The following is a 22,052-nucleotide window of genomic DNA, read 5'->3' as shown; positions in this document are numbered from 1 at the left end:
GATGCAACTGAGACCACCAGCTGAACAGAGGCCAGGGAGAGAGGAAATAGTAAAATGCTGGCCTAGAAAAGACATACGTTCTCCTTCCTTTTCCCCTCTCCAGCCTGCCAAAGTTCTAGGGTCAGCTCTCAGTATGCTGGTGGTTCTCTGTAACTTGAAATTCCTTTAGGGTGTGTGAGATGTGGGGGGACCGCAGTAATCTCAGAATGATGTGGTTGTGGCTCCTGGCCCAGAAGTGTATTAATCTCCCTGGAGGGTGGGTGTTGCAGGCAGGTTTCTCCTTCATTCTCCTGTCACTGGCTTGGATTTGGTGAGAGGCTTGGAGTGGACCAAGAGCCTCAGCTGGAGCTGGGAAACCAGTTCTTCACCTTTCACTCCCGGCAGCAGGCAGAGCTCCTGCGTCATCCAGTTCAAGGAAAAATGGGGGCCAGCTGGGTAGAGGATGCAGCTGAAACAGGTACAAGTACTACTGGAGATGATCCTGGAAGTTGGCACCAATCAGGGACCCATTCTGGGGTAGTGCTTCCCCCTCTGACGTTTCCATGCTAATGAAACGCTGCTGCACTTGGTTGTTCCCAGCCCAGAGGCAGCTGTGTGCACCCACCCCAAAGCTCGGCCCTCAGAGCCATCAGCCCAGCTTTGCAGTTCTGGTACTAGGCAGCACACTCACTCCACAGGCTGTGAAGGCCCTCGACGCTCCCACCCAGAAATGACAACATGGCTAATGAGGCTGACAGTCTTGCTGTAATTGGGAGAAAATGGGCTGCAGCGCATTTGGCAGATTGAGAGTCACCAGCAGCCAAAGGTGGGGTTGTGCAGGCAGCTGAGGGGCTCAGGGCCCCCTGCCTCACGTAGTGGAGAGAGGAAGAAGAGAGAGGTCAAATTCTAACCCAGATGGGAAAGTTGGTCCCGGGGGCAGTTTCACTTCCTTTCCTCACTCTCAGGAAGGGGAAGGGCATCATCTCCCCTTGCTGCCAAAGTTTCCTTTGGAAGAGGTTGGGGAGTTTCTAAAAATCTCCTACCTAGTGGAGACAACCTCCCCTACCAGCCCCTAGTTGGCCTCTGCTCCCTTCCAGCCACTTCACAGCAGAGTACACATCCAGAACTGTGTGTGTTTCGAGGGCCTGAGGGTGGTGAGGGGAGGACAGGGTGGCCAGAGTCAAAGGGTCAGGGGCATTGGCCATTCTCAGCAGTCCCAGGGAAACAGGGCCTTCCTCCCAAGCACCCTGCACAGGCTCAGTGGCAGCAATGGCCACCCGCCACCCTCCCAAAGGGGTTCCAAACCCGCTCAGAGTGCCTCAGAGTTGAGAGGGTTCAGGCAAGGAAGACCACAAAGATGATGAAGAAGACAATGAGGATGAGGAAGATTTTGACCATGAGCCACCGGTTAGAGGTGACTGACTGGAAGTACTTGAGGATCTCTGAATGGGCAGCCTCAACATCCAGCTGGGCGCCCAGCACGTTCTCGTCAATCCTGGAGACAGGGCCGAAAGAGGAGGAAACAGAAGGATACTGGGTTAAAAAGTATGCTGTTGAAGTGTATTTACCAACATGGAAAGATGGTCACAATATGTAAAAAGTATTTACATACAATAGGATCCCCATTTTTGTGCATATATACTTGCGTATAGAAAAAGCTCAGTGGCTTTTTCAGCTGGGCATCTGCCTTTGGCTCAGGTCATGACCCTGGAGTCCCAGGATCAAGCCCCGCATTGGGCTCTGTGCTCAAGGAGCCTGCTACTCCCAGTCCCTCCACCTCTCCCTACTCATCCTCTCTCACTCTCTCTCAAATAAATAAAATCTTTAAAAAAGAGAAAATAGAAAAGAAAAAACTCTGGAAGGGTAACGCAAATAAGTCTTCGCTCTGATTTGAAAATCAGCTCTGTAACTCTTTAGCTTGTGATTCTGAGCCAGTCATTTAACCTCCAGACTCATTTTCTTAAGCTGCAGAGGGAAAATGAGGTTAACAACAACACTGCATCTCTAGTTGTTGTAGGCCTCAAATTAGTTAACAAAGTGCCCAACCCACACTATGAGCCCCTAAGATGTTAGCTATTATACTTTTTTGCTTCTTAGTATTTATTGATTTTTGTCTAATGAATAATATTGCGTTTGTAATATGGGAGAAAACGCTCACAGACCATTAAAGTCAGGAAATTCTGGTTCTGAGTGAGACAGGAGGGATGCCTCGGTGGCTCAGTGGTTAAGTGCCTGCCTTCAGCCTAGGGTGTGATCCTGGAGACCCAGAATCCAGTCCCATGTCAGGCTCCCTGCATGGAGCCTGCTTCTCCCTCTGCCTAGATCTCTGCCTCTCTCTCTCTCTCTGTGTCTCTCATGAATAAATAAAATCTTAAAAAAAAAAAAAAAAAACATTACTGAGATGGGGGAAAAACATTTTGTTTTTTTTGTTTTTTTTGTTTTTAAATATTTTTTTCTTTATTTATTTATGATAGTCACACACAGAGAGAGAGAGAGAGAGAGAGAGGCAGAGGGAGAAGCAGGCTCCATGCACCGGGAGCCCGACGTGGGATTCGATCCCGGGTCTCCAGGATCGCTCCCTGGGCCAAAGGCAGGCGCCAAACCGCTGCACCACCCAGGGATCCCGGGAAAAACATTTTGATCTGGACAGGAAGTCAAGAGATAAGAAAAGCCCTACAATTCAGAGAACATGTCTCTCCAAGGTACAGAGAAGTCCTCAGAGGAAGCGCCATCTCTTGAGAGACTGCTGAGGAAAATAAAACATTTCCTGGCCACCTTGCATATGCAATCCTGAAAATCCCTGGTCTTTGCAAAGGGAGTCCGTGGGAACAGAAACTGCATGCACTAAGTCCTGAGGACGGAAAGCTGTAGCCTGGTAATCCAGCTGGAACAGGAAAAGAAAACCTGGGCCAATGGGTGCAAGCTGCAGGGCCACAGGAGGTAGGCATGAAGCCTGCGAACTATTTTCTGTTCATATGTAGGAGCCCAGGGTGACTCCTACACCTGGGTGACTCAGTTGGCTGAACTTCCAACTCTTGGTTGTGGCTCAGGTCATGATCTCAGGGTCCTGGGACTGAGCCCTGTATTGGGCTCCCTGCTTGCTGGGGAGCCTGCTTCCGATTCCCTCTCCCTCCCTCTCTGCCCCTCCCCCCTTCTTGCATTCGCTCTCTCATGAATAAATACATCTTTTAAAATAATTTTTTAAAACATTTATTAATTTATTCATGAGAGATACAGACTGAGAGAGAGAGAGAGAGAGAGGCAGAGACATAGGCAGAGGGAAAAGCAAGCTCCCTGATGTGGGATTTGATCCTGGATCCCAGGATCACAACCTGAGCTGAAGGCAGGTCCCCAACTGCTGAGCCACCCAGGCATCCCTAAATTTTTTTATTTTTAAAGGTTTTATTTATTTATTCATGAGAGACAGAGAGAAAGAGACATAGGTAAAGGGAGAAGCATATTCCGTGGGGAACCTGATGCGGGACTTGATCCCAGGATCCTGGGATAACAACCTGAGCCAGAGGCAGACACTGAGCCGACTGAGCCACTCAGGTGCCCCAAATAAATTTTTTAATTTATTTAATAAAAAAGGACCCCGAAAAGATTTTATTGGGGGTGCCAGATGGCCAGTTCATTGAGCATCTGCCTCTGCTGGGGTCATGATCCCACGGTCCTGGGATGGAGCCCCACATCGGGCTCCCCGCTCTATAGGGAGCATGCTTCTCCCTCTCCTCCCTGCTTGTGCTCTAGCTCTGTCTCTCAAAATAAATAAATAAAATCTTTTTAAAAATTGTATTTATTTATTTATTTGAGAGGAGGCTGGGGGAGAGGGAGAGAGAATCTGAAGTAGACTCCTCACTGAGCAAGGAGCCCAATGCAGGACTTGATCTCACGACCCTGAGATCATGACCTGGGCTGAAACCAAGAGTTGGTCACTGAACCACCCAGGTATCCTGAATAAATATTTCAAAGGAGGGGGTGGAGGGCAGCCCTGGTGGCGCAGCGGTTTAGCCCACCTGCAGCCTAGCGTGTGATCCTGGAGACCTGGGATCAAGTCCCACATAGAGCTCCCTGCATGGAGCCTGCTTCTCCCTCTGCCTGTGTCTCTGCCTCTCTCTCTCTCTGTCTCTATAATTAATTAATTAATTAATTAATTAATTAAAAAAAATAAAAGGGGGGTGGAGTGCCTGGGTGGCTCAGTTAGCTAAGTGTCTGCCTCAGGCTCAGGAGCCCACCTCTCTCTCTCCCTCTGCCTGTGACTCTCCTTGCTTGTGTTCTCTCCATCAAATAATAAATAAAATCTTAAAAAAAAAAAAAAAAAAAAGCATGCAACTCCTGATCTCGGGGTCATGAGTTCGAGCCCCATATTAGGTATGGAGATTACTTAAATAAGTAACTAAATTTAAACAAAATGTCAAATACAGGAGCCTGGACTGTGCATGATTCCCTATTTGTGTCAGAGTGGCTAACTCAAGTATCAGGTTTCCTACCTTTGGACTTAATTTCATGTCTCAGTGTGGGCGCAAATGTCTTCTCATACCCAAGAAAGCTCATCTCGGCAATTAAGAATGGCTTTAACGGAAACAGATGCACAGTAAATGCAGTCTGGCATAAGAAAGATTTTAAATGGGAGTCCATGAATGAAAACTAATGGGAGGGTACTCTGGTGGGGGAAAAAATGAGCAATCCATGGGGATACTCAGGAGACGGTAGTAGGGAGAAGACAGAAATGAGGAGGGCAGAAAATAGGGGCTTGGAAAGGAGAAGGCTGAAGAAATGGGAAAAGTTAGCATAGTGAGGAGGACAAAGGAATGTCTCATGGAGAGTAAGAAAAACGAAAGAGAGGGATCCCTGGGTGGCGCAGCGGTTTGGCGCCTGCCTTTGGCCCAGGGCGCGATCCTGGAGACCCGGGATCGATTCCCACGTCAGGCTCCCGGTGCATGGAGCCTGCTTCTCCCTCTGCCTGTGTCTCTGCCTCTCTCTCTCTCTCTGTGACTATCATAAATAAATAAAAATTAAAAAAAAAAAAAATTAAAAAAAAAAAAAAGAAAAACGAAAGAGAGAAGGAATCAAGCATTATGAAGCTGGAGTCTCAGGGCACCCGTGTAGCACAGTAGGTTAAGCATCTGGCTCTTGATTTTGGCTCGGGGTATGATCTCAGGGTCATAAGGATGAGCCCCATGTTGGGCTCCCTGCTCAGTGCAGAGCCGCCTTGTCCTCTTCCTCCCTCTCTGCCCCACCCTCCTCCTATTTGAGAGAGAGAGAGAGAGCACGAGCAGGAAGGAGGGGCAGAGGGAGAGAGGGAAGCTGACTCCTCGCTGAGCAGGGAGCCCGATGTGGGGCTCGATCCCAGGACCTAAGGATCATGACCTGAACCAAAGGCAGACACTTAACTGACTGAGCCACCCAGGTGCCCATAAATAAATAAATCTTAAAAAAAAAAAAAAAAAAAAAAAAAAAAAGGAGCTGGAGTTAGGAGTTAGAATAGCAAGGATACGTGACCCGATTGAAGGAGAGGTATGGAAACCCAGAGGATCAGAAGGTGAGTATAAGTTGGGGATGACAACAAAAAGAAGGTTAAACAGAAGATAACAGTAAGTCCAGAACTGGAAAGACAATTTGACCTTGACTAGGAGATCTGAGACTTTAGTTTTCAGAGTATATGTTTCCCCAAAGCTTCATAATGATTGACAGGAGTTGGGTCATGTTCAGAGGCTACAGAAGCTGCCTTTAAGGAGTTCCACATTGGGATCCCTGGGTGGCGCAGTGGTTTAGCGCCTGCCTTCGGCCCAGGGCGCAATCCTAGAGACCCGGCATCGAATCCCACGTCGGGCTCCCAGTGCATGGAGCCTGCTTCTCCCTCTGCCTGTGTCTCTGCCTCTCTCTCTCTCTCTGTGTGACTATCATAAATAAATAAAAATTAAAAAAAAAAATAAGGAGTTCCACATGGCCAGGTTTAGGAAATCAGACTCTAATGAAAAAGATGATGGTAATGGATTACATACAGTACATTGAATATGAGAAAGAAACCCATTATTCCTAGTAATATTTTGAGAAAGCTCCTGCTTTACAGAAGGATGCCAGCTAATAAATGTACAACGGATGAACTGGAAAACTGCCACTTTGCCACACAAAAAGTCATGAATGAATCGGGCAAGGACAGTTAGTCATGGGTCTAAGGAGCTGGACATTGGCATGGACTTGAAGCGTCACTCCACAGATGAAAAAAGGGAAAGCAGGGATCCCTGGGTGGCGCAGCGGTTTGACGCCTGCCTTTGGCCCAGGGCGCGATCCTGGAGACCCGGGATCGAATCCCATGTTGTGCTCCTGGTACATGGAGCCTGCTTCTCCCTCTGCCTGTGTCTCTGCCTCTCTCTCTCTCTCTGTGTGTGACTATCATAAATCAATAAAAATTTAAAAAAAAAAAAAAAGGGAAAGCAAATGTGAGAAAAAATTAAATTGGCAATTCTGGGTGAAAAGGAAATAGGTGTTTGTACCATCCTCCCAACTTTTCTAGATAGAGATTTTTGTCAATTACAAATTGGGGTGCAAAGGGAAATGACGGAGTAAACGATGAGCAGTAATTATCCATATTCATCCCTTCTGCTAGACATGAGCTCCACGAGGACCAGAACTGTTTTACGCTTTCCTGTCCCCAGATCCAGCTAGACTACCTCACAGGGGTCCCTGCATGGAGCCCGCTTCTCCCTATACCAGTGTCTTTGCCTCTCTCTCTTTGTCTCTCATGAATAAATAAAATAAATAAAACATTGTTAAAAAAACCGAAATAGGGATCCCTGGGTGGCACAGCGGTTTGGCGCCTGCCTTTGGCCCAGGGCGCGATCCTGGTAGACCCGGGATCGAATCCCACATCGGGCTCCCGGTGCATGGAGCCTGCTTCTCCCTCTGCCTGTGTCTCTGCGCCTCTCTCTCTCTCTGTGACTATCATAAAAACAACAACAACAACAACAACAACAACAACAACAACATCACAGCTTGAGGAGTGATAGTGTTTATGGAACAACCCAGTAAGGAGTTCCCTAGGTCTCAGCTAAGCCAGGTAAGAATCAGCTCTTGATTCTAGGACCAAGACAGCTAGACTCACTGCACCTTATAAATGGCTGGTACCATAGTCGTTGAATAAATAAACAAACATCCTGTTAACTAGTGGGTTCTCAAACTTGGATGCTCATTAGAACTCCCTATGGGCTTATATAAAATGGAGATTCCTTGAAGTCCACTCCACTCATACCTATGGCATAGGAATCTCCAAGGGTGAGATGGCTAGGGACCCATTGTCTTTACCTTGGCCAATTAAATATGTGAAGCTGCTTAATGGGCTGGTGCTGAGAAACCTGCTTTATGCAAATGTAGGTCTTCCCCCAGTCTCACATGATCAATAACCTAGGGTGGAAGCTCTCTGCTAGGTGCCATGGGGAATAAGGATCAATCACGATCTGATATTGCCAAAAGGCCTAAGAGCAAGTGGGCAGCAATGTGTAGCCATGTGGACTCCTCCCCCTCCCACATCTCTTCCTCTGCTCTCTGTACTGGCTTTCCCTCTTACTGAACTGAGAACATTGAAACATCCTGAGGAACTGGGCATGGCTAAACGTTTCCTGAACTTTGTGAAAGACATAGATGTACAGATTCAAAAAGCTCAGAGATTCCGAAGAAAGAGAAATTCAAAGAAAATGACATTTGGAGAATAGTCAACTGCAGAAAACTAAAGACAAAAAAAAAAAAAAAAAATCTGCAAAGCAGCCAGAGAAACACATTACATATATAAAGTTACCACTGCCTTCTCCTTAAGAAGAAGAAAGACTAAAAGACAGTAGAGTGATACATTTAAAATGCCTAAGAGTAAAACTGTAAACCCAAAATTCTATATCCAGGGAAAACATCCTTCAAAAATGAAGGTGAGGGGGGGCGCTGGGTTGGCTCAGCAGTTGAGCGTCTGCCTTTGGCTCAAGGTGTGATCCTGCCTTTGGCTCAAGGTGTGATCCTAGAGTCCCTAGATCGAGTCCCGGCATGGAGCCTGCTTCTCCCTCTGCTTGTATTTCTGCCTCTTTCTGTATGTCTCTCGTGAATAAATAAATAAAATCTTAAAAAAAAAAAAAATGAAGGTGATAGCACCTGGGTGGCTCAGTCAGTTAAGTGTCTGCCTTTGGCTCAGGTCATGATCCCAGGGTCTCAGGATCAAGTCCCTCATCATCATGACCTGATTCTACTTAGTTAACACATAGTGTGATAATGGTTTCAGGAGTAGGATTTAGTGATTCATCACTTACATAAAACACCCAGTGCTCATCACAAGTGCCCTTCTTAATGCCCATCACCCATCCAGCCCATCTCCTGCTCCTTATCAGCCTTCAGTTTGTTCTCTGTGGTTCAGTCTTTACCATTCCAGGTCTCTCTGTTCAGTCTTTACCATTCCAGATAGCCAGTTTCCATTTGGTAGCCCTTCCCTCTTTAACCTGAAGAACTTTCCATAGCATTTTTGTAGCGCAGATCTGCAGTTTTCTGGTTTTTTGTTTGTTTGGGTTTTTCTTTTCTTTTTTTTTCTTTTTTTTTTTAAAGCTTTATCTATTTGAGTGAGGGAGGAGGAGGGAGAGGAAAAGGAGAGAAGCAGTCTCCACACTGAGCATGGAGTCAAACATAGGACTGGATCTTACGACATGGAGATCATGACCGAGCCGAAATCAAAAGTCAGACTGAGCCAGCCAGATGCCCCAGATCTGCTCTTTTACTTTCCCTTTATTTGAACATTTCTTTTTTTCACTTTCAATCTCTTTTTCTTTTTTGTTTCATGTGGTTTTTGCCTTTTTTTTTCTTTAAAGTAGGCTCTATACCCAACATGGGGCCTGAACTCACAACCCCTAGATCAAGAGCTGCACGTTCTACTGACCGAGCCAGCCAGGCACCCCCACCTTCATTCTTTGTTTTATTTTGTTTTTTTAAGATTTTATTTTTTATCTGACAGAGAGAGAACCCACAAGTAGGGAGAGTGGCAGACAGAGGGACAGGGAGAACAGGCTCCCCATGGAGGGGAGGAAAAAAGGGAAATGGTAAACACAGAAGTAAATATGAAATACAACTTTTTCCTCTTAATTTTTGTAAACAAAAACTGTAATACTGGATTATGGGATTTCAAAGGTATGTAGGTGCACAGATTAGGACAACTAGAGCATAAAGGCTAGATGACAGGATTGGACAGTTCTTTGTTGTATTTTTTTATTGGTGTTTTTATTTGAATGAATGTGTGTATAAATAGGGTCGAGGGCCAGAAATAGAGGGAGAGAGAGAATCTCAAGCAGGCTCCACACTCATCGCAGAGCCCAACATGGGGCTTGATCTCATGACCCTGAGATCATGACCTGAGCTGTAGTCAGACTCCCAAGTGACTGAGCCACCAAGCACCCCTAAAGTTCTTATATCTTATATGAAGTAAGCTGTGAGAGCTGATGATGTATGCTGTAATCCCTAGAGCAGCCACTTAAAAAAAAAAAGAAAAGAAAAGCAAGGCAATGACATGTAGCTAAAAAATGTTTAACAGAATTCTGAAAAAAATTTCAGTTGTTCAAGGGAAGATTAGGGAAGGAGGAACAAAGGAACAACAACAACAAAGAAAAAAAAACCAGGAAAAAGAAAAAGAAAGCAAATAGTAAAATGGTAAGCCTAAATCCAACCTTATCAAATATTACACTAGTTTTATGAATCACAAAAGACCCTGGATAGCCAAAGCTATTTGGAGCTATTTGGAGAAAGAATAAAGCTGGAAGTATCACACTCCCTGATTTCAAACTACACTTACAAAACTATAGTCATCAAAACAGCACGGTACTGGCACAAATACAGACACACAGATCAACGGAACAGGAGAGAGAGCCCAGACACAAAGCCACCCACATAAGATCAATTAATCTACACCAAAGGAGGCAAGAACATAAACAGGGAAGACAGTCACTTCTATAAATAGTGTCGGGAAAACTAGATAGCTACATGCAAAAGAATGAGACTGGACCACTTTCTTTCCCATGCACAAAAATAAATTCAAAATGGATCAAAGGTGGGATGCCTAGGTGGCCCAGCAGTTGAGTGTCTGCCTTCAGCTCAGAGTGTGATCCTGGGGTCCTGGGATCGAGTAAAAATTCTAGAGTAAACATAGGTGGCAGGCTCCTTGACATCACTTAGCAATATTCTTTGGACCTGACTCCACACCAGAAGGGCAAGAAAAGCAAAAATAACAAATGCGAGTACATCAAATTAAAAAGCTTTTACACAGGGATGCCTGGGTGGCTCAGCGGTTGAATGTCTGCCTTTGGCTCAGGGTGTGGTCCCGGAGTCCCGGGATGGAGTCCCACACTGGGCTTCCTGCATGGAGCCTGCTTCTCCCTCTGCCTATGTCTCTGCCTCTCTCTGTATGTGTCTCTCATGAGTAAATAAATAAAATCCTTAAAAAATAAAAATAAATAAATAAAAAGCTTTTATACAGAGAAAACTATCAACAAAGTTCTCTCCTCCTAAAAAGGAGAAAGGTGGGGATCCCTGGGTGGCTCAGCGGTTTAGCACCTGCCTTTGGCCCAGGGTGCAATCCTGGAGTCCCGGGATCAAGTGCCATGTCAGGCTCCCGGCATGGAGCCTGTTTATTCCTCTGTCTGTGTGTCACTGCCTCTCTCTCTATGTCTATCATAAATAAATAAGTCTTTAAAAAAAAAAAAGGAGAAAAGTTTGCAGGGGCTCCCTGGGTGGCTCGGCGGTTTAGCACCTGCCTTTGGCCCAGGGAGTGATCCTGGAGTCCCAGGATCGAGTCCCACGTCGGGCTCCCGGCATGGAGCCTGTTTCTCCCTCCTCCTGTGTCTCTGCCTCTCTCTCTCTATGTCTATCACAAATAAATAAATCTTTAAAAAAAAAAAAAAAAAGGAGAAAGGTTTGCAGATCATATATCCCATAAGGGGCTAATATTCAAAAAATAGGGCAGCCTGGTGGCTTAGCAGTTTAGCGCTGCCTTTGGCCCAGGGCTTGATCCTGGAGACCCGGGGTCGAGTCCCACATCAGGCTCCCTGCATGAAGCCTCTGCTTCTCCTCTGCCTGTGTCTGCCTCTCTCTCTGTGTCTCTCATGAATAAATAAATAAAATCTTTTTTTTTTAATTTTTATTTATTTGTGATAGTCACAGAGAGAGAGAGAGAGGGAGAGGCAGAGACACAGGCAGAGGGAGAAGCAGGCTCCATGCACCGGGAGCCCGACGTGGGATTCGATCCCGGGTCTCCAGGATCGCGCCCTGGGCCAAAGGCAGGCGCCAACCCACTGCACCACTCAGGGATCCCAATAAATAAAATCTTTAAAAAAAGAGATAATATCCAAAAAATATGAGGAATTCATACAACCCAACAGCAAGCAAGCAAACAAATAAATCCAATTGCAAAATGGGCAGAAGGTCTAAATAGATATTTTTCCAAAGAAGACATCCACGCAGCCAACAAGCACATGAAAAGATGCTCAAAAGCAATCATCAGGGGGATCCCTGGGTGGCGCAGCGGTTTGGCGCCTGCCTTTGGCCCAGGGCGCGATCCTGGAGACCCGGGATCGAATCCCACATCAGGCTCCCGGTGCATGGAGCCTGCTTCTCCCTCTGCCTGTGTCTCTGCCTCTCTCTTTCTCTCTCTGTGACTATCATAAATAAATAAAAATTAAAAAAAAAAAAAAAAAGCAATCATCAGGGAAGTACAAATGAAACCACAATGAGGGGGCAGCCCCGGTGGCGCAGCGGTTTAGCGCCGCCTGCAGCCCAGGGCCTGATCCTGGAGACCTGGGATCCAGTCCCACATCGGGCTCCCTGCGTGGAGCCTGCTTCCCCCTCTGCCTCTCTCTCGCTCGCTCTGTGTCTCTCATGAGTTAATAAAATAAAATCTTAAAAAAAAAAAAAAAATGAGGTATGAGGTACCACCTCACACCTTTCAGAATGGCTAGTATCAAAAAAAAAAAAAAGGAAAGAAACAAACAAACAACACGTGCTGGTGATGATGTGGAGAAAAGGAACCTTCACGCACTGTTAGGGGGAATGCAAATTGCTGCAGTGACTATAGGAAACAGTGTAGAGGTTCCTCAAAAAATTAAAAATAGAATTAATCACATGATCCAGTAATTCCACTTCTGGGCATTTATCCAAAGGAACAGAGAATACTAACTCAGAAAGATATCTGCGCCCCTATGTTCCCTGCATTATCTACAACAGCCAAAATATGGAAGAAGCCTAGGAGTCCATCAAGAAGAATCACTTAGCCCCTTTCTTCACACATCATCCCACTGTAATTCTCAGTGTAGAGCTTATCACTACCTGAAAAGTTCATGTCAACTCTTTTGAACAGCTGTCCTCACCCACCCTACTGAATTCCCCACCTAAACTACAGAGACTTCACTCATCTACTAACTGCTATACCCCCTGTACCTAGAATAGCACCTGACAAAAAACAGGCGCTCCATCAACACTTGTTGAATGGATTCCCTGGGTGGGCCAGACTCACTCTACTCTTCCAAAGGACATCCAGCTGTCCCTGGGAACATTTAAGATGCCACCCCACAGGGAAGAGAAGGCTCTTCTGTCTAGGATGAGAGAGAGAGAGTCTTACCTCTGAATGGTTTCTTCCTGCTCCTTGACCATGTGGGCCAACTGCTGAAAGATGGAGCCCAGCTCGACAATTGTGGACTCGATGTTCTGCATAGTGTCTGCCCGACTCTGGATGTAGGAATCCTTCGAAGGAGAGCACACGTCAGCGCTAGGAGCTTCCTCAGGGCAGGGCCTGCCTCTTTAGGACCCTCCCAGGTTGCCACTCTACTCAAGGTACATTTCAAACACTTGCTGGTGGCCTGCAGAGGAGGACAGAGGAGCATCTCCTCCCCAGTTCAGAGCCCAGGTACCTGCTCATCGATGAGTTGTAGTTGCTGGCTGGTCCGAGAGTCCATCATGTCAATGGCCACATCCCCAGAAGCACGGGACTCTGCTCCCAAAACCACAGCACTGCCCCCTGGAGAAAGAAAGAAAAAGCACTTTCTAGTGGTTGAAAGGTTCAAAGCCCACATGGCCTGGATTTGAATCCCAGCTCTGCCACTTACTAGCCTTGTGACCCTGGACAAGTCATCTAACCTCTCTAGAGCTCAGTTTCCTCCCCCTATAAAATGGAGCATAGTAATAGTTGCCTTCTCAGAGGTGGTGGTGAAAATTAGATGAGAGAACCTGAATGAATTAAAAGAATACTGGAAACTGTCATTCTACTGCCCATGATTGAATTCAGCCCCAACAGTGAGAATGTGGGAGATGAAGTGCAGGTCATGAATGCCAGCAATCAGGTTTGATCTCTGAAAAATCCTGGCATCTCCCTTGGCTGTCCATTCTCCTACGCAAGCCCTGCCCTCACAGGATTAGAGGATGCCGTCACAGCCAAAGTAACTGAGCCTTACCCCTCTGGGCTCCCTGCACTGCCAGTGACTTACCCAGGTGGTTGGGGGCAAGGGGCAGGGCTGACACAGGTGCCCGGGAGAACTGTTCCCGCCGATTCCTCTGCTGCTTCAGGTTCTGGGGTTGGGGGAGAAATGCAAAGGTCCTGAGGCCTCTGGAAAGCAGGTGTTAGAGAGAGACTCTCCTGTTGGCCTAGGACCCTGTTAACCTCACCCCTGCACTTGTTTCTTCCCCAATTTCCCCTTGGGCCCTTATCCCGAGTCCTACCCCTTACATAGATTCTTCTTACCTCTGTCCTCACTTCTAAAACTGATTTGAAGTCATTGGACATCGAGGCCAGTTTTGACTAGAAGAAAAGAAGAGAGGGTCGGCCAAAGGAGACAACACCTTTCTCCCTTCTGCCTCCCCCTCTACGGACCCCAGGTCCCACCTGCAAGGAAACCACAATGGTGTTGGAATGGGTTTGCAGGTGCCGGCCGCTCTGGCTGCCTTTGGCTCTCACAAAATCCTGAAGCTGGGCAATTTGTTTGTTGAGGCTATTGATGTCCTAGGGAGAGCCAAAGAAAAACTATTAACAAAAGGGTCCTCAGCCAATGTCTCTCCCACATGGACACCTCTGGCACAGAGGACAGAGTGGAAGTTACGAGCAGGGGTGTGGGTATTTCAAAGTCAGACCAGAAGGGCCTGCTGGGAGGTTCCAAGCTCTGGACCTTGCTCTGGTTCAGTCCCTGCAGAGTAGAGCCAGAAAAGGAGAAATACGGTCTCATTCTTTTTTTTTTTTTTTTTTTAAGATTTTATTTATTTATTCATGAGAGACACAGAGAGAGAGAGGCAGAGACACATGCAGAAGGAAAAGCAGGCTCCATGCAAGGAGTCCGATGTGAGACTTGATCCCAGGACCCCAGGATCATGCCCTGGGCTGAAGGCAGGCGCTAAACTGCTGAGCCACGGTTTTTGGGATCCTCCTTTTTGTTTTTTTTTTTAAAGATTTTACTTATCTATTTGACAAAAAAGAAAAAGAGAGCACAAGCAGAGGGATCTGCAGGCAGAGCAGGGAGCCCAATGCAGGGCCTGATCCCAAGACCTTGGGATCATGACCTGAGCCGAAGGCAGATGCTTAGCTGACTACCCCCTTCATCCTACAGCCCAACTCCACCTCAGGAGGCCAGGCACATGGCCACAGAACTACTCTGAAGACCAAAATTTCACACCTGGAGCATGCTGACCAACAAAGCACCTGTGGCAGCAGTCAGGTGAAGGGAAGAGTCAAAGTCTCTGTAGTTTCCAGGAAGCACCAACAAAATACTTCTTATATACAGAATTCCTGTCAAGAATTACTATTGCAAAGGAGTAAAAGCTGTGAATTGTCCAAGATCACACACAATGAGGTAAAGTAGCACAGCCAGGCTTTCTACACCCGACCAAGGCATCCTCTGCTCCCCGAATGGGCTTGCCAAGGGCCACATAAGACAAGAGAGATGAAGTTGGCTGGGGAGTGGCAGAGAAAGGTTGCCCAGGAGATAGGGGTGGGGTGGGGAAGAATAGGTCAGGAATAGTGAGTCCAAGGATCAGGCTGAAGACAACCTAGATTCGGAAACTTCTAGAATTCTTCCAATAGTCCCCCCACTTAGTATTCTACCAACAACCATTCTTGAGACCCGTGGGCAATACCCACCGCCAACTGGTCTGTCCCTATGGAGCTGACACGGTCCCCTTAGAGCCCCACATCCAAAACTGCATTCCACGGTTTCTCCCAATAAAATCTCCTCTCCGCAGAGTTCTGGTTTAGAAAGCAGTACCACTTCCCAGTGAGGAGCCCAAACTAGAAGCTTCTAGTCAGAGATTCCCACCTCTTAACCCATCTTATATGCCACAACACAACCACACTCTACTGATCACTTACCAAGCACTGAGCACCTTTTGTCTGTTTACTATGCTTGCTACACACATATTAAGCAGCTTACAACTATTTTTTGTCCTTAACACAGAAACAATTTCTAATTCCCCACCAAAAGCTGTTCCGCCTTCTCTCTCCTTGTCCATTTTGGTAAATGGCACCACCAGTCACCAGCTGCTCAGACCAGACACTGGAGAGCCATCCTCAATTTCTCTCTTTCCCACTTAATCCATATGGACCCTGGCAGGAGCCTACTGAGAACCCAGTCAATTCCAACAGATAATCTGAATTAGGCTGTTCACCTCTTTCTCTGCTAAACCTACGTTAGACCATACCATCACCTTCTCTCAATACTCACCAAGAGCTTCCTAAATGACCTTCTTACAGCCTGCCCACGACAATCCACTCTCAACACAGCAACCAGAGTGAGCTTTTGAACCGGAAACAGAGCCATCATCCGTCTGCTTAAAATCTTCTGAGAGGGGCAGCCCAGGTGGCTCAGTGGTTTAGTCCTGCCCTCAGCCCAAGGCCTGATCCTGGAGACCCGGGATCGAGTCCCATGTCAGGCTTCCTGCATGCAACCTGCTTCTCCCTCTGCCTGCGTCTCTGCCTCTCTCCCTATGTGTCTCTCGTGAATAAATAAATAAAATCTTAAAAAAAAAAATCTTCCAAGAGCTTTCCACTAAATTTAGAACACAAACCAAATACCCTACCTGGCTGACACAGACTCTCTAGGGTCTGACCCTGTCCATTTCCCTGACTTCCCAGTCTCTTTCTCACTTGCTATGCTGTAGCCATGCTGGCCTCCTTCATGTTTATCAGATGCATTAAGGTGGCCCACCCTTCAGGACCTTTCCCTTTGCTATTCCCACTTTCTGGAAAGTGTTCCCACCAGATCTTTGGATGACTGACTTTTTCTTCACCATTCGGGTCTCAATGTCACTTCTCAGAGGCTATACTTGATCAACCCATCAACATTAATTACCTACCCTGACAAACTCATTTCCCTTGTTTCTTTTTTTTTTTCCTTTTTAAAAAAGATTTTATTTATTTTTTCACATTAATTACCTACCCTGACAAACTCATTTCCCTTGTTTCTTTTTTTTTTCTTTTTTTAAAAAGATTTTATTTATTTATTCACGAGAGACAGAGAGAGAGAGAGGCAGAGACACAGGCAGAGGGAGAAGCAAGCTCCATGAAGGGAACCCGACGTGGGACTCGATCCCGGGTCCCCAGGATCACACCCTGGGCCAAAGGCAGCGCTAAACCGCTGAGCAACCCGGCCTGCTCTCATTTCCCTTGTTTCTTTAAAGAGATTCACCACCCTGAAACTTTTCTACTTGTCTAGTGTCTGGTTCACCCATTTAGAAAGGAAATTCCTGGGGCACTGGGTGGCTCAATTGGTTGAGTGACTGATTGTTGATTTTGGCTCAGGTCATAATCTCAGGGTTGGGATTGAGCCCCGAGATGGGGTCCGTGCTGAGCATGGAGCCTACTGGAGATTCTCTCTGTTCCGCCCCTCCCCCTACTGTCTCAAAAAAAAAAAAAAAAAGGGTAAATTAAAAAAAAATTTTTTTTAAAGGGGAAATTCCCCGAGGCAGATACACCTGTCTTGTTCAGACTGACTCCCCCCAGAACCAGGCAGCTAAGTCACTCAATAATGTGACTCCAGGGCAGCCCAGGTGGCTCAGCGGTTTAGTGCAGCCTTCAGCCCGGGCGTGATCCAGGAGACCCGGGATCGAGTCCCACATCAGGGTCCCTGCATGGAGCCAGCTTCTGCCTCTGCCTGTGTCTCTGCCTCCCTCTCTCTCTGTGTGTCTCTCATGAATAAATAAATAAAATCTTAAAAAAAAAAAGTGACTCCAAAAATAAACAACTGGATCCCCATGACCACCCTCTGACATAGATGCTGTTATTAACCCCCTTCTATTTATAAGGGAGCTGAGGCTCAGAGCAGTCAGGTGGCTTACCCAATGTTACACCATAACTAGTGAACTTGGGATTTGAACTGTCTTCAAAGCCTACACAATAGTGCCCCAAAAGTTCACGGCATCTTCTCTCTTCCACCCTGCAGGCACCCCCTGAACATGTCTGCCCTGGTCTCTGCCATGTTACCTTCATACTAGAGCAGAGCCTCCTCCCTAGCCTCTCTGCCTGCCCGTGCTCCAGGCTGTTTTTTTTCCCCCTCCATGGTCGTTCAACTTCACATTTTATTTTCATGACATTGTGCTGGGAAAGGAAGGAATCACAACTGTACAGATTCTGCTGTCTGGGGGAGGGGGGGTGTCTTTCAGATAGACTTGGAATCCAGATTCTGATTGTCTTTGCAGCCTATGGCATTGATTCCATCCTCCCTTACCAAGGCCCACAATGATCTTCACAACCAGCCACCAAACTACCTTCCCAGCCTCATCTCCTGCCCACCAGTCATCCAGTCAACAAATAGTAAGTGCCTGGTCTACACCAGACACTATTACAGACATTTGGGATGCATCCATGAACAAGCAGGAAAAAAAATCTCTGCTCTTGTGGCACTTACAACTTTTTTCTTTGTTAGGGGTGGTGGTGGGATGAGGTAGATGAGAGGGAACAAAAACAAACATCGGTAAGTTGATGATAGAGAATGTTAGAAAGTATCAAATGGTATAAGAAGGAAATAGAGCAAGGTAAGGGACGTCTTAGTTAGGAACAGTGAGGTACTCAACAACACACTCAGGATAGGCCTTCCTGAGCAAATAACATCTGAATACACACTTGTCAACAAACACTTAAACTTTCTCTTTTAGAAGCTGGGCCACTGCATACACTGTTTCCTCTGTTTGGAACGTTCTTGCACTGCTTCTATGCAAGCCTTGAAACCAGTTCAGATTTCACTCCCTCTATAAAATTTTCTCCAGCATCCCCAGACTGTCTCATTTATCTTTTTGTAAGGTCTAGACCACTTGTCTTCTACTTGCTATGAGTTTGTGGGGCTAGATATCTCTTACAGATGATAAGCTCTTAAGGTGGAAATCTTGCCTCAAGTTTTCCAGGCAAGTGACAGCTGATGATCAGTAAGTGTCCGCTGACTGAACAGATGAGCAGGATGTTTGGGGCTGGCTCTAGAAACTTGCTCTGGACTTCCAGGACAATGGAAAATCATCCTAGTGATCTCTTTGGAAGGCTAGCTCCTGATAGCTAATAGCTCACCTGTTTGATGATGTAAGTTAGCTCTTCAATTTCCACTGCTTTATCATCAAAGAGAGACTTGCGCTTTGCCACTGCAGAGACAATGAGGCCACAACGTGGGAGGTCAAAGACAAGGCTCAGGGAGTATGGTTCCTCAGCCCTCTCTGGTTCACTGCCCCATCTCTGAAAGACCCCAAGAACACTCACAGATTGTCAGCTTCTCCAGCTTGGCAAATGTGTTGCTGAGGTCTTTCCCAATGCGCCTGGAAATGAGCATTAGTGAGGGCACCACAGGGATGGGAAGGACAGGGCCTATTCCCCCATTAGCGCCAGCTTAACCAATGCAGCCCTTCCTCCCTCATACCAAGGGCACTGAAGGCAAGCCTACGCCTCTCCAAACTCTGCATCATCCCACAACATAACTTCTCTCAACTTACTTGGCCATGAGGGTAAATTCGCTACGCTGCCGGACAGCACGCAGAGCTGGCTTATTTGTCTGGATTCCATTCTGAAATGCAACATGAAGAGGTAAAGGTTTAGTGCCCCCTCACTTCCAGCTGCCACTGTTCCTCAAGCGTCCAACTCAATTATCTCTAGTACCCTCACCAGGTAGTCTAATCTTATCAGTAGCAGTCATTTAGAACTCAGATTTGAACATGGGTAGACCAAGGTTCAAATCTTGACTCCACCATTTATCAGCTGGGAGGTTTGGGGTAAGTGCCTTAAACCATTCTGAATCTCTTTTCCTTTTGTATAAGATGAAGAAAATCCACACACCTATTCTTGTTGGTAAGATCACACAACATAGGACTATAGAGTATTTTAGTCAGATACCCCATACGTTGTAAGCCCTAAATAAGTGATAAGCACTATTGCCATTCTATTCCTCCAATCAGGAAATCAAAGAGGATAACTAGAAAGCTCTTGGAGATCATACGGAAGAGCGGCTGTTAAGTGCTGAGCAATAAAAATATCTAAAATTACTAAAGTAATTATCTATTATCTAAAGTCACTCAGGTCCCACTTTGATTAGGACGTCTGGACTGAAAAAAGGGAATCTAATTAAAAAAAAAAAAAAGCACTCTAAAGTAATTTTGATAAAAATTACTTATTGAGAAAGCTCTTTTCATTCTATAGATATAAAAACCGAGGCCCAGGGGTGCCTGGTGGCTCAGTTGGCTAAGCCTCTGACTCCTGCTCTCAGTTCCAGTCTTGATCTCCAGGTCAGGAGTTCAAGCCTTGTGTTGGGCTCGGCACTGGACAGGAGCCTACTTTAAAACAAACAAACAAACAAAACCCCACACACCCAAAAAACCCTGAGGCCCAACTAGACTAACTTCCCTGTGGCCACAGAGCAAACTTATGATGGGACTATTCCAGAACTAGAATTCAAAGTGTCTGTCTCTGAGCTAAAGGCTCTCTCTAGAACCTCTTTCTTATCCAAATCAAATATACCGCAGCCACCTTTCATCCTGAGATACTCCTTCCAGAGTAGCAAGGCTACCCTCTGGGGTAATTTCTCACAAAACAGCGTAAGTCCTTGCTCCTAGACAGCTGATCCACCCCTTTTCTGTTGCTTAGTAGATCCTACTGCCCCCTCTAAGCCAGATCAGTTCTCCATCATGTCAATCAACAGTGCTGGAGCACAGCCTCTCCTAGATTTCAGTAAGGCTCACTCCTGCCTTTCCCACTCCTGGTCCTTACCTGACGGCTCTGCAGGGACTTGCAGGCAGACAGGAACTCCTGGGTCCGATCTCGGCAGGACATGGTGTTGGGAGGGGGAGGGACCAGGGCCACTGGGGGGGGCAGAGGGGCGATGTCGCTGCTGCTACTGCCAGCAGTTGCAGGGGACAGGACCTGTGTCTTTGAGAGACCCAGGTAGACACCCTGATCCGTGTTCTTAGACCCGTAGCGTTTCCGCGGGATCATTGAGACGCATAACCTCGGACTGTTGTGGAGGGCAGAGTGTCATTCCCCAGGTGGCCTCCTTCCCCACAAATCCCCCGTCCCCACCGCAAATCCTTGGGCCCCTTCTGCACTTGGCACGGACTTTCGCGCCCAAAAGCCACCCGCAAATTCTGGGCCCGGCCCACGGCGGCGGGCAGGGCCCCGCTCTCTGGCCCAGCCGGTCCAGCTCCTCAGACTCTTCCAACTTGGCTCGGGCGGCCAGAGCGCGGGGCCGGGGGCCTTGAAGCCGAGACGGGGCCAGAGGCAGGTCCCGGGGCCCCGAGGCTCCAGCCCGCCCTGTGCAACTGCCCTAGGTCCTAACCGGGCCCTCTCGTATCCGCAGATCCCTTCGACTCCTCAGGGAGAAACGGTGACCGGCCTCCTGAGGGGGACACACTTCGGTAGGCGGAGGGGGGGGAAATCTCTGGGTGTTTATTTGAAACAGGAAGTTCCTCCCCCGCCCAAGTCCCGCCTCCTGGGGGACTGCAACCAGTGATTGGCTAATGCCGACGTCTTTCTCAACAGGGGCTTTCCTGATTGGACGGCGAAGTATTCCCTCACCCCGAGCCCGGCCGGCAAGACTAGCCCGCTCGCCCCAGGTTCCCTTCCCCCTTCACGTCACCGCCCCCGGAAAGCCGCTGCCCGGAGCGGACACGGCAGCCAGGCCCCTTCTGGAGCGAGTCCTACCTCCTCTCTGCCGCCTGCCGCCGCCACCACTGCCACAGTCTCCTGGGTGGTCACCGCCTCCTCCCCGAGCGCCGAATCCGCCGAAATCCGACCAAAGACTAGGAGCCGCCACGTCACCCACACGTAGCCCCACCCCCGGTGACGGGAGGGCGGCGCTACGCCTCTCGGAGCCCGGCGACCGAGAGACACGCCCTCCCACCAAACGCCGGAGCGACTCCGCCCTCCCATTGGCTAGGCCGCCCGCGACCCCGCCCCCGAGGAGCCAGGGCCGGAGCCCAGGGGGCTGGGCCAATCTCAGCAGAGGAGCCTTAAAGAGCCCGCAGCCCCTGCGGTGCCCAAAAGCCATCCGCAAAACGGGCAGCAGGGGCGCTTGTACTGGGCAGGTACACGTTAGAAACTTTATTCTCTGGAGGCTGGGGCAGACTGAGAGCAGGGCTGGGGTCACCCCTTCTCCGGCTCCTCCAGGATCCCCTCCTGGTTGCTCTCCTGCAATCCCTGCTTTTGACTCTGGGCGGATTGTCTCTTGCTTGAGCCCCGACGGCTGAACAGGGATAGCCGCCGCCACAGCACAGTGATCAGGAGGCTTTCATTCGACCTCTGATTCCGGTGGTCGGGCGGGCCCATGTGGACCTCTTCAGAGCCTGCGGAGATGATAAAGCCGCTGAGCTCTGCTTTGCCCTCCGGGGTTCAACCTCCTGGGCGGTCCTGTCAGAGCAACCCCTTCTCCCGTTCCCTGGGGCCCGTTGGTGTGTCTTGGGTCCCACCTTCGACTTCCTCCGAGGCCGGCTCATCCGTCTGGAAGTCCTTGTCTTGGCAGCAGCCCATGGCCCCGAGCGGCCCCCAACTCCGTGCCACCCACGCCAACCCACCAGGCTCCCGGGCCTGGCTTTTGTGACGTCAGATATCCTACTGCACC

General features: G+C 48.0%; 2 protein-coding genes across 6 annotated transcripts; both read right to left on the bottom strand.

Annotated features, from left to right (window-relative positions):
* Positions 1-722: 722 nt before the first annotated feature.
* On the bottom strand, positions 723-21,379 carry STX5 (syntaxin 5). 5 transcript variants are annotated; one of them, XM_038564219.1, is made up of 11 exons: positions 21,137-21,315; positions 20,207-20,298; positions 18,940-19,010; positions 18,710-18,765; positions 18,524-18,594; positions 13,868-13,984; positions 13,727-13,783; positions 13,473-13,554; positions 12,900-13,006; positions 12,611-12,732; positions 723-1,474 (listed from the first exon to the last, which is right to left on the bottom strand). In XM_038564219.1, exons 2-11 carry the CDS (start codon positions 20,267-20,269, stop codon positions 1,315-1,317), a joined length of 906 nt encoding a protein of 301 aa, XP_038420147.1. In that variant the 5' UTR covers positions 20,270-20,298; positions 21,137-21,315; the 3' UTR covers positions 723-1,314. The 5 variants fall into 5 exon arrangements, with proteins under 5 accessions (XP_038420147.1, XP_038420148.1, XP_038420150.1 ...); XM_038564220.1 differs by having other exon boundaries at positions 1,278-1,474; positions 20,207-20,365; positions 21,137-21,316; XM_038564222.1 differs by having other exon boundaries at positions 1,278-1,474; positions 20,207-20,450; positions 21,137-21,275.
* A 130-nt stretch (positions 21,380-21,509) lies between these two features.
* On the bottom strand, positions 21,510-22,051 carry LOC119864278 (testis-expressed protein 54-like). Its single transcript, XM_038564226.1, has 2 exons — positions 21,901-22,051; positions 21,510-21,777 (listed from the first exon to the last, which is right to left on the bottom strand). The coding sequence occupies exons 1-2, from the start codon at positions 21,959-21,961 to the stop codon at positions 21,578-21,580; spliced, it is 261 nt and encodes an 86-aa protein (XP_038420154.1). The 5' UTR covers positions 21,962-22,051; the 3' UTR covers positions 21,510-21,577.
* Between the last annotated feature and the right edge of the window lies 1 nt (position 22,052).

The sequence above is a fragment of the Canis lupus genome, chromosome 18, assembly GCF_011100685.1.
Source record: "Canis lupus familiaris isolate Mischka breed German Shepherd chromosome 18, alternate assembly UU_Cfam_GSD_1.0, whole genome shotgun sequence".
NCBI lineage: Eukaryota > Metazoa > Chordata > Mammalia > Carnivora > Canidae > Canis > Canis lupus.
Note: the sequence above shows the minus strand (reverse complement) of the source record. Positions and strands in the feature narration are given on the sequence as shown.

Excerpts from the sequence above, each read along its gene's own strand:
- LOC119864278 (XM_038564226.1), bottom strand. The coding sequence starts at position 21,961 with ATGGGCTGCTGCCAAGACAAGGACTTCCAGACGGATGAGCCGGCCTCG. Across the intron at positions 21,778-21,900 it reads GGCCTCGGAGGAAGTCGAAG|GCTCTGAAGAGGTCCACATG; the intron begins GTGGGACCCAAG and ends TCATCTCCGCAG.
- STX5 (XM_038564221.1), bottom strand. The coding sequence starts at position 21,364 with ATGGGAGGGCGGAGTCGCTCCGGCGTTTGGTGGGAGGGCGTGTCTCTC. Across the intron at positions 13,985-18,523 it reads TAACTTACATCATCAAACAG|GACATCAATAGCCTCAACAA; the intron begins GTGAGCTATTAG and ends GGCTCTCCCTAG. Across the intron at positions 1,475-12,610 it reads CAGGAAGAAACCATTCAGAG|GATTGACGAGAACGTGCTGG; the intron begins GTAAGACTCTCT and ends CCCTGTCTCCAG.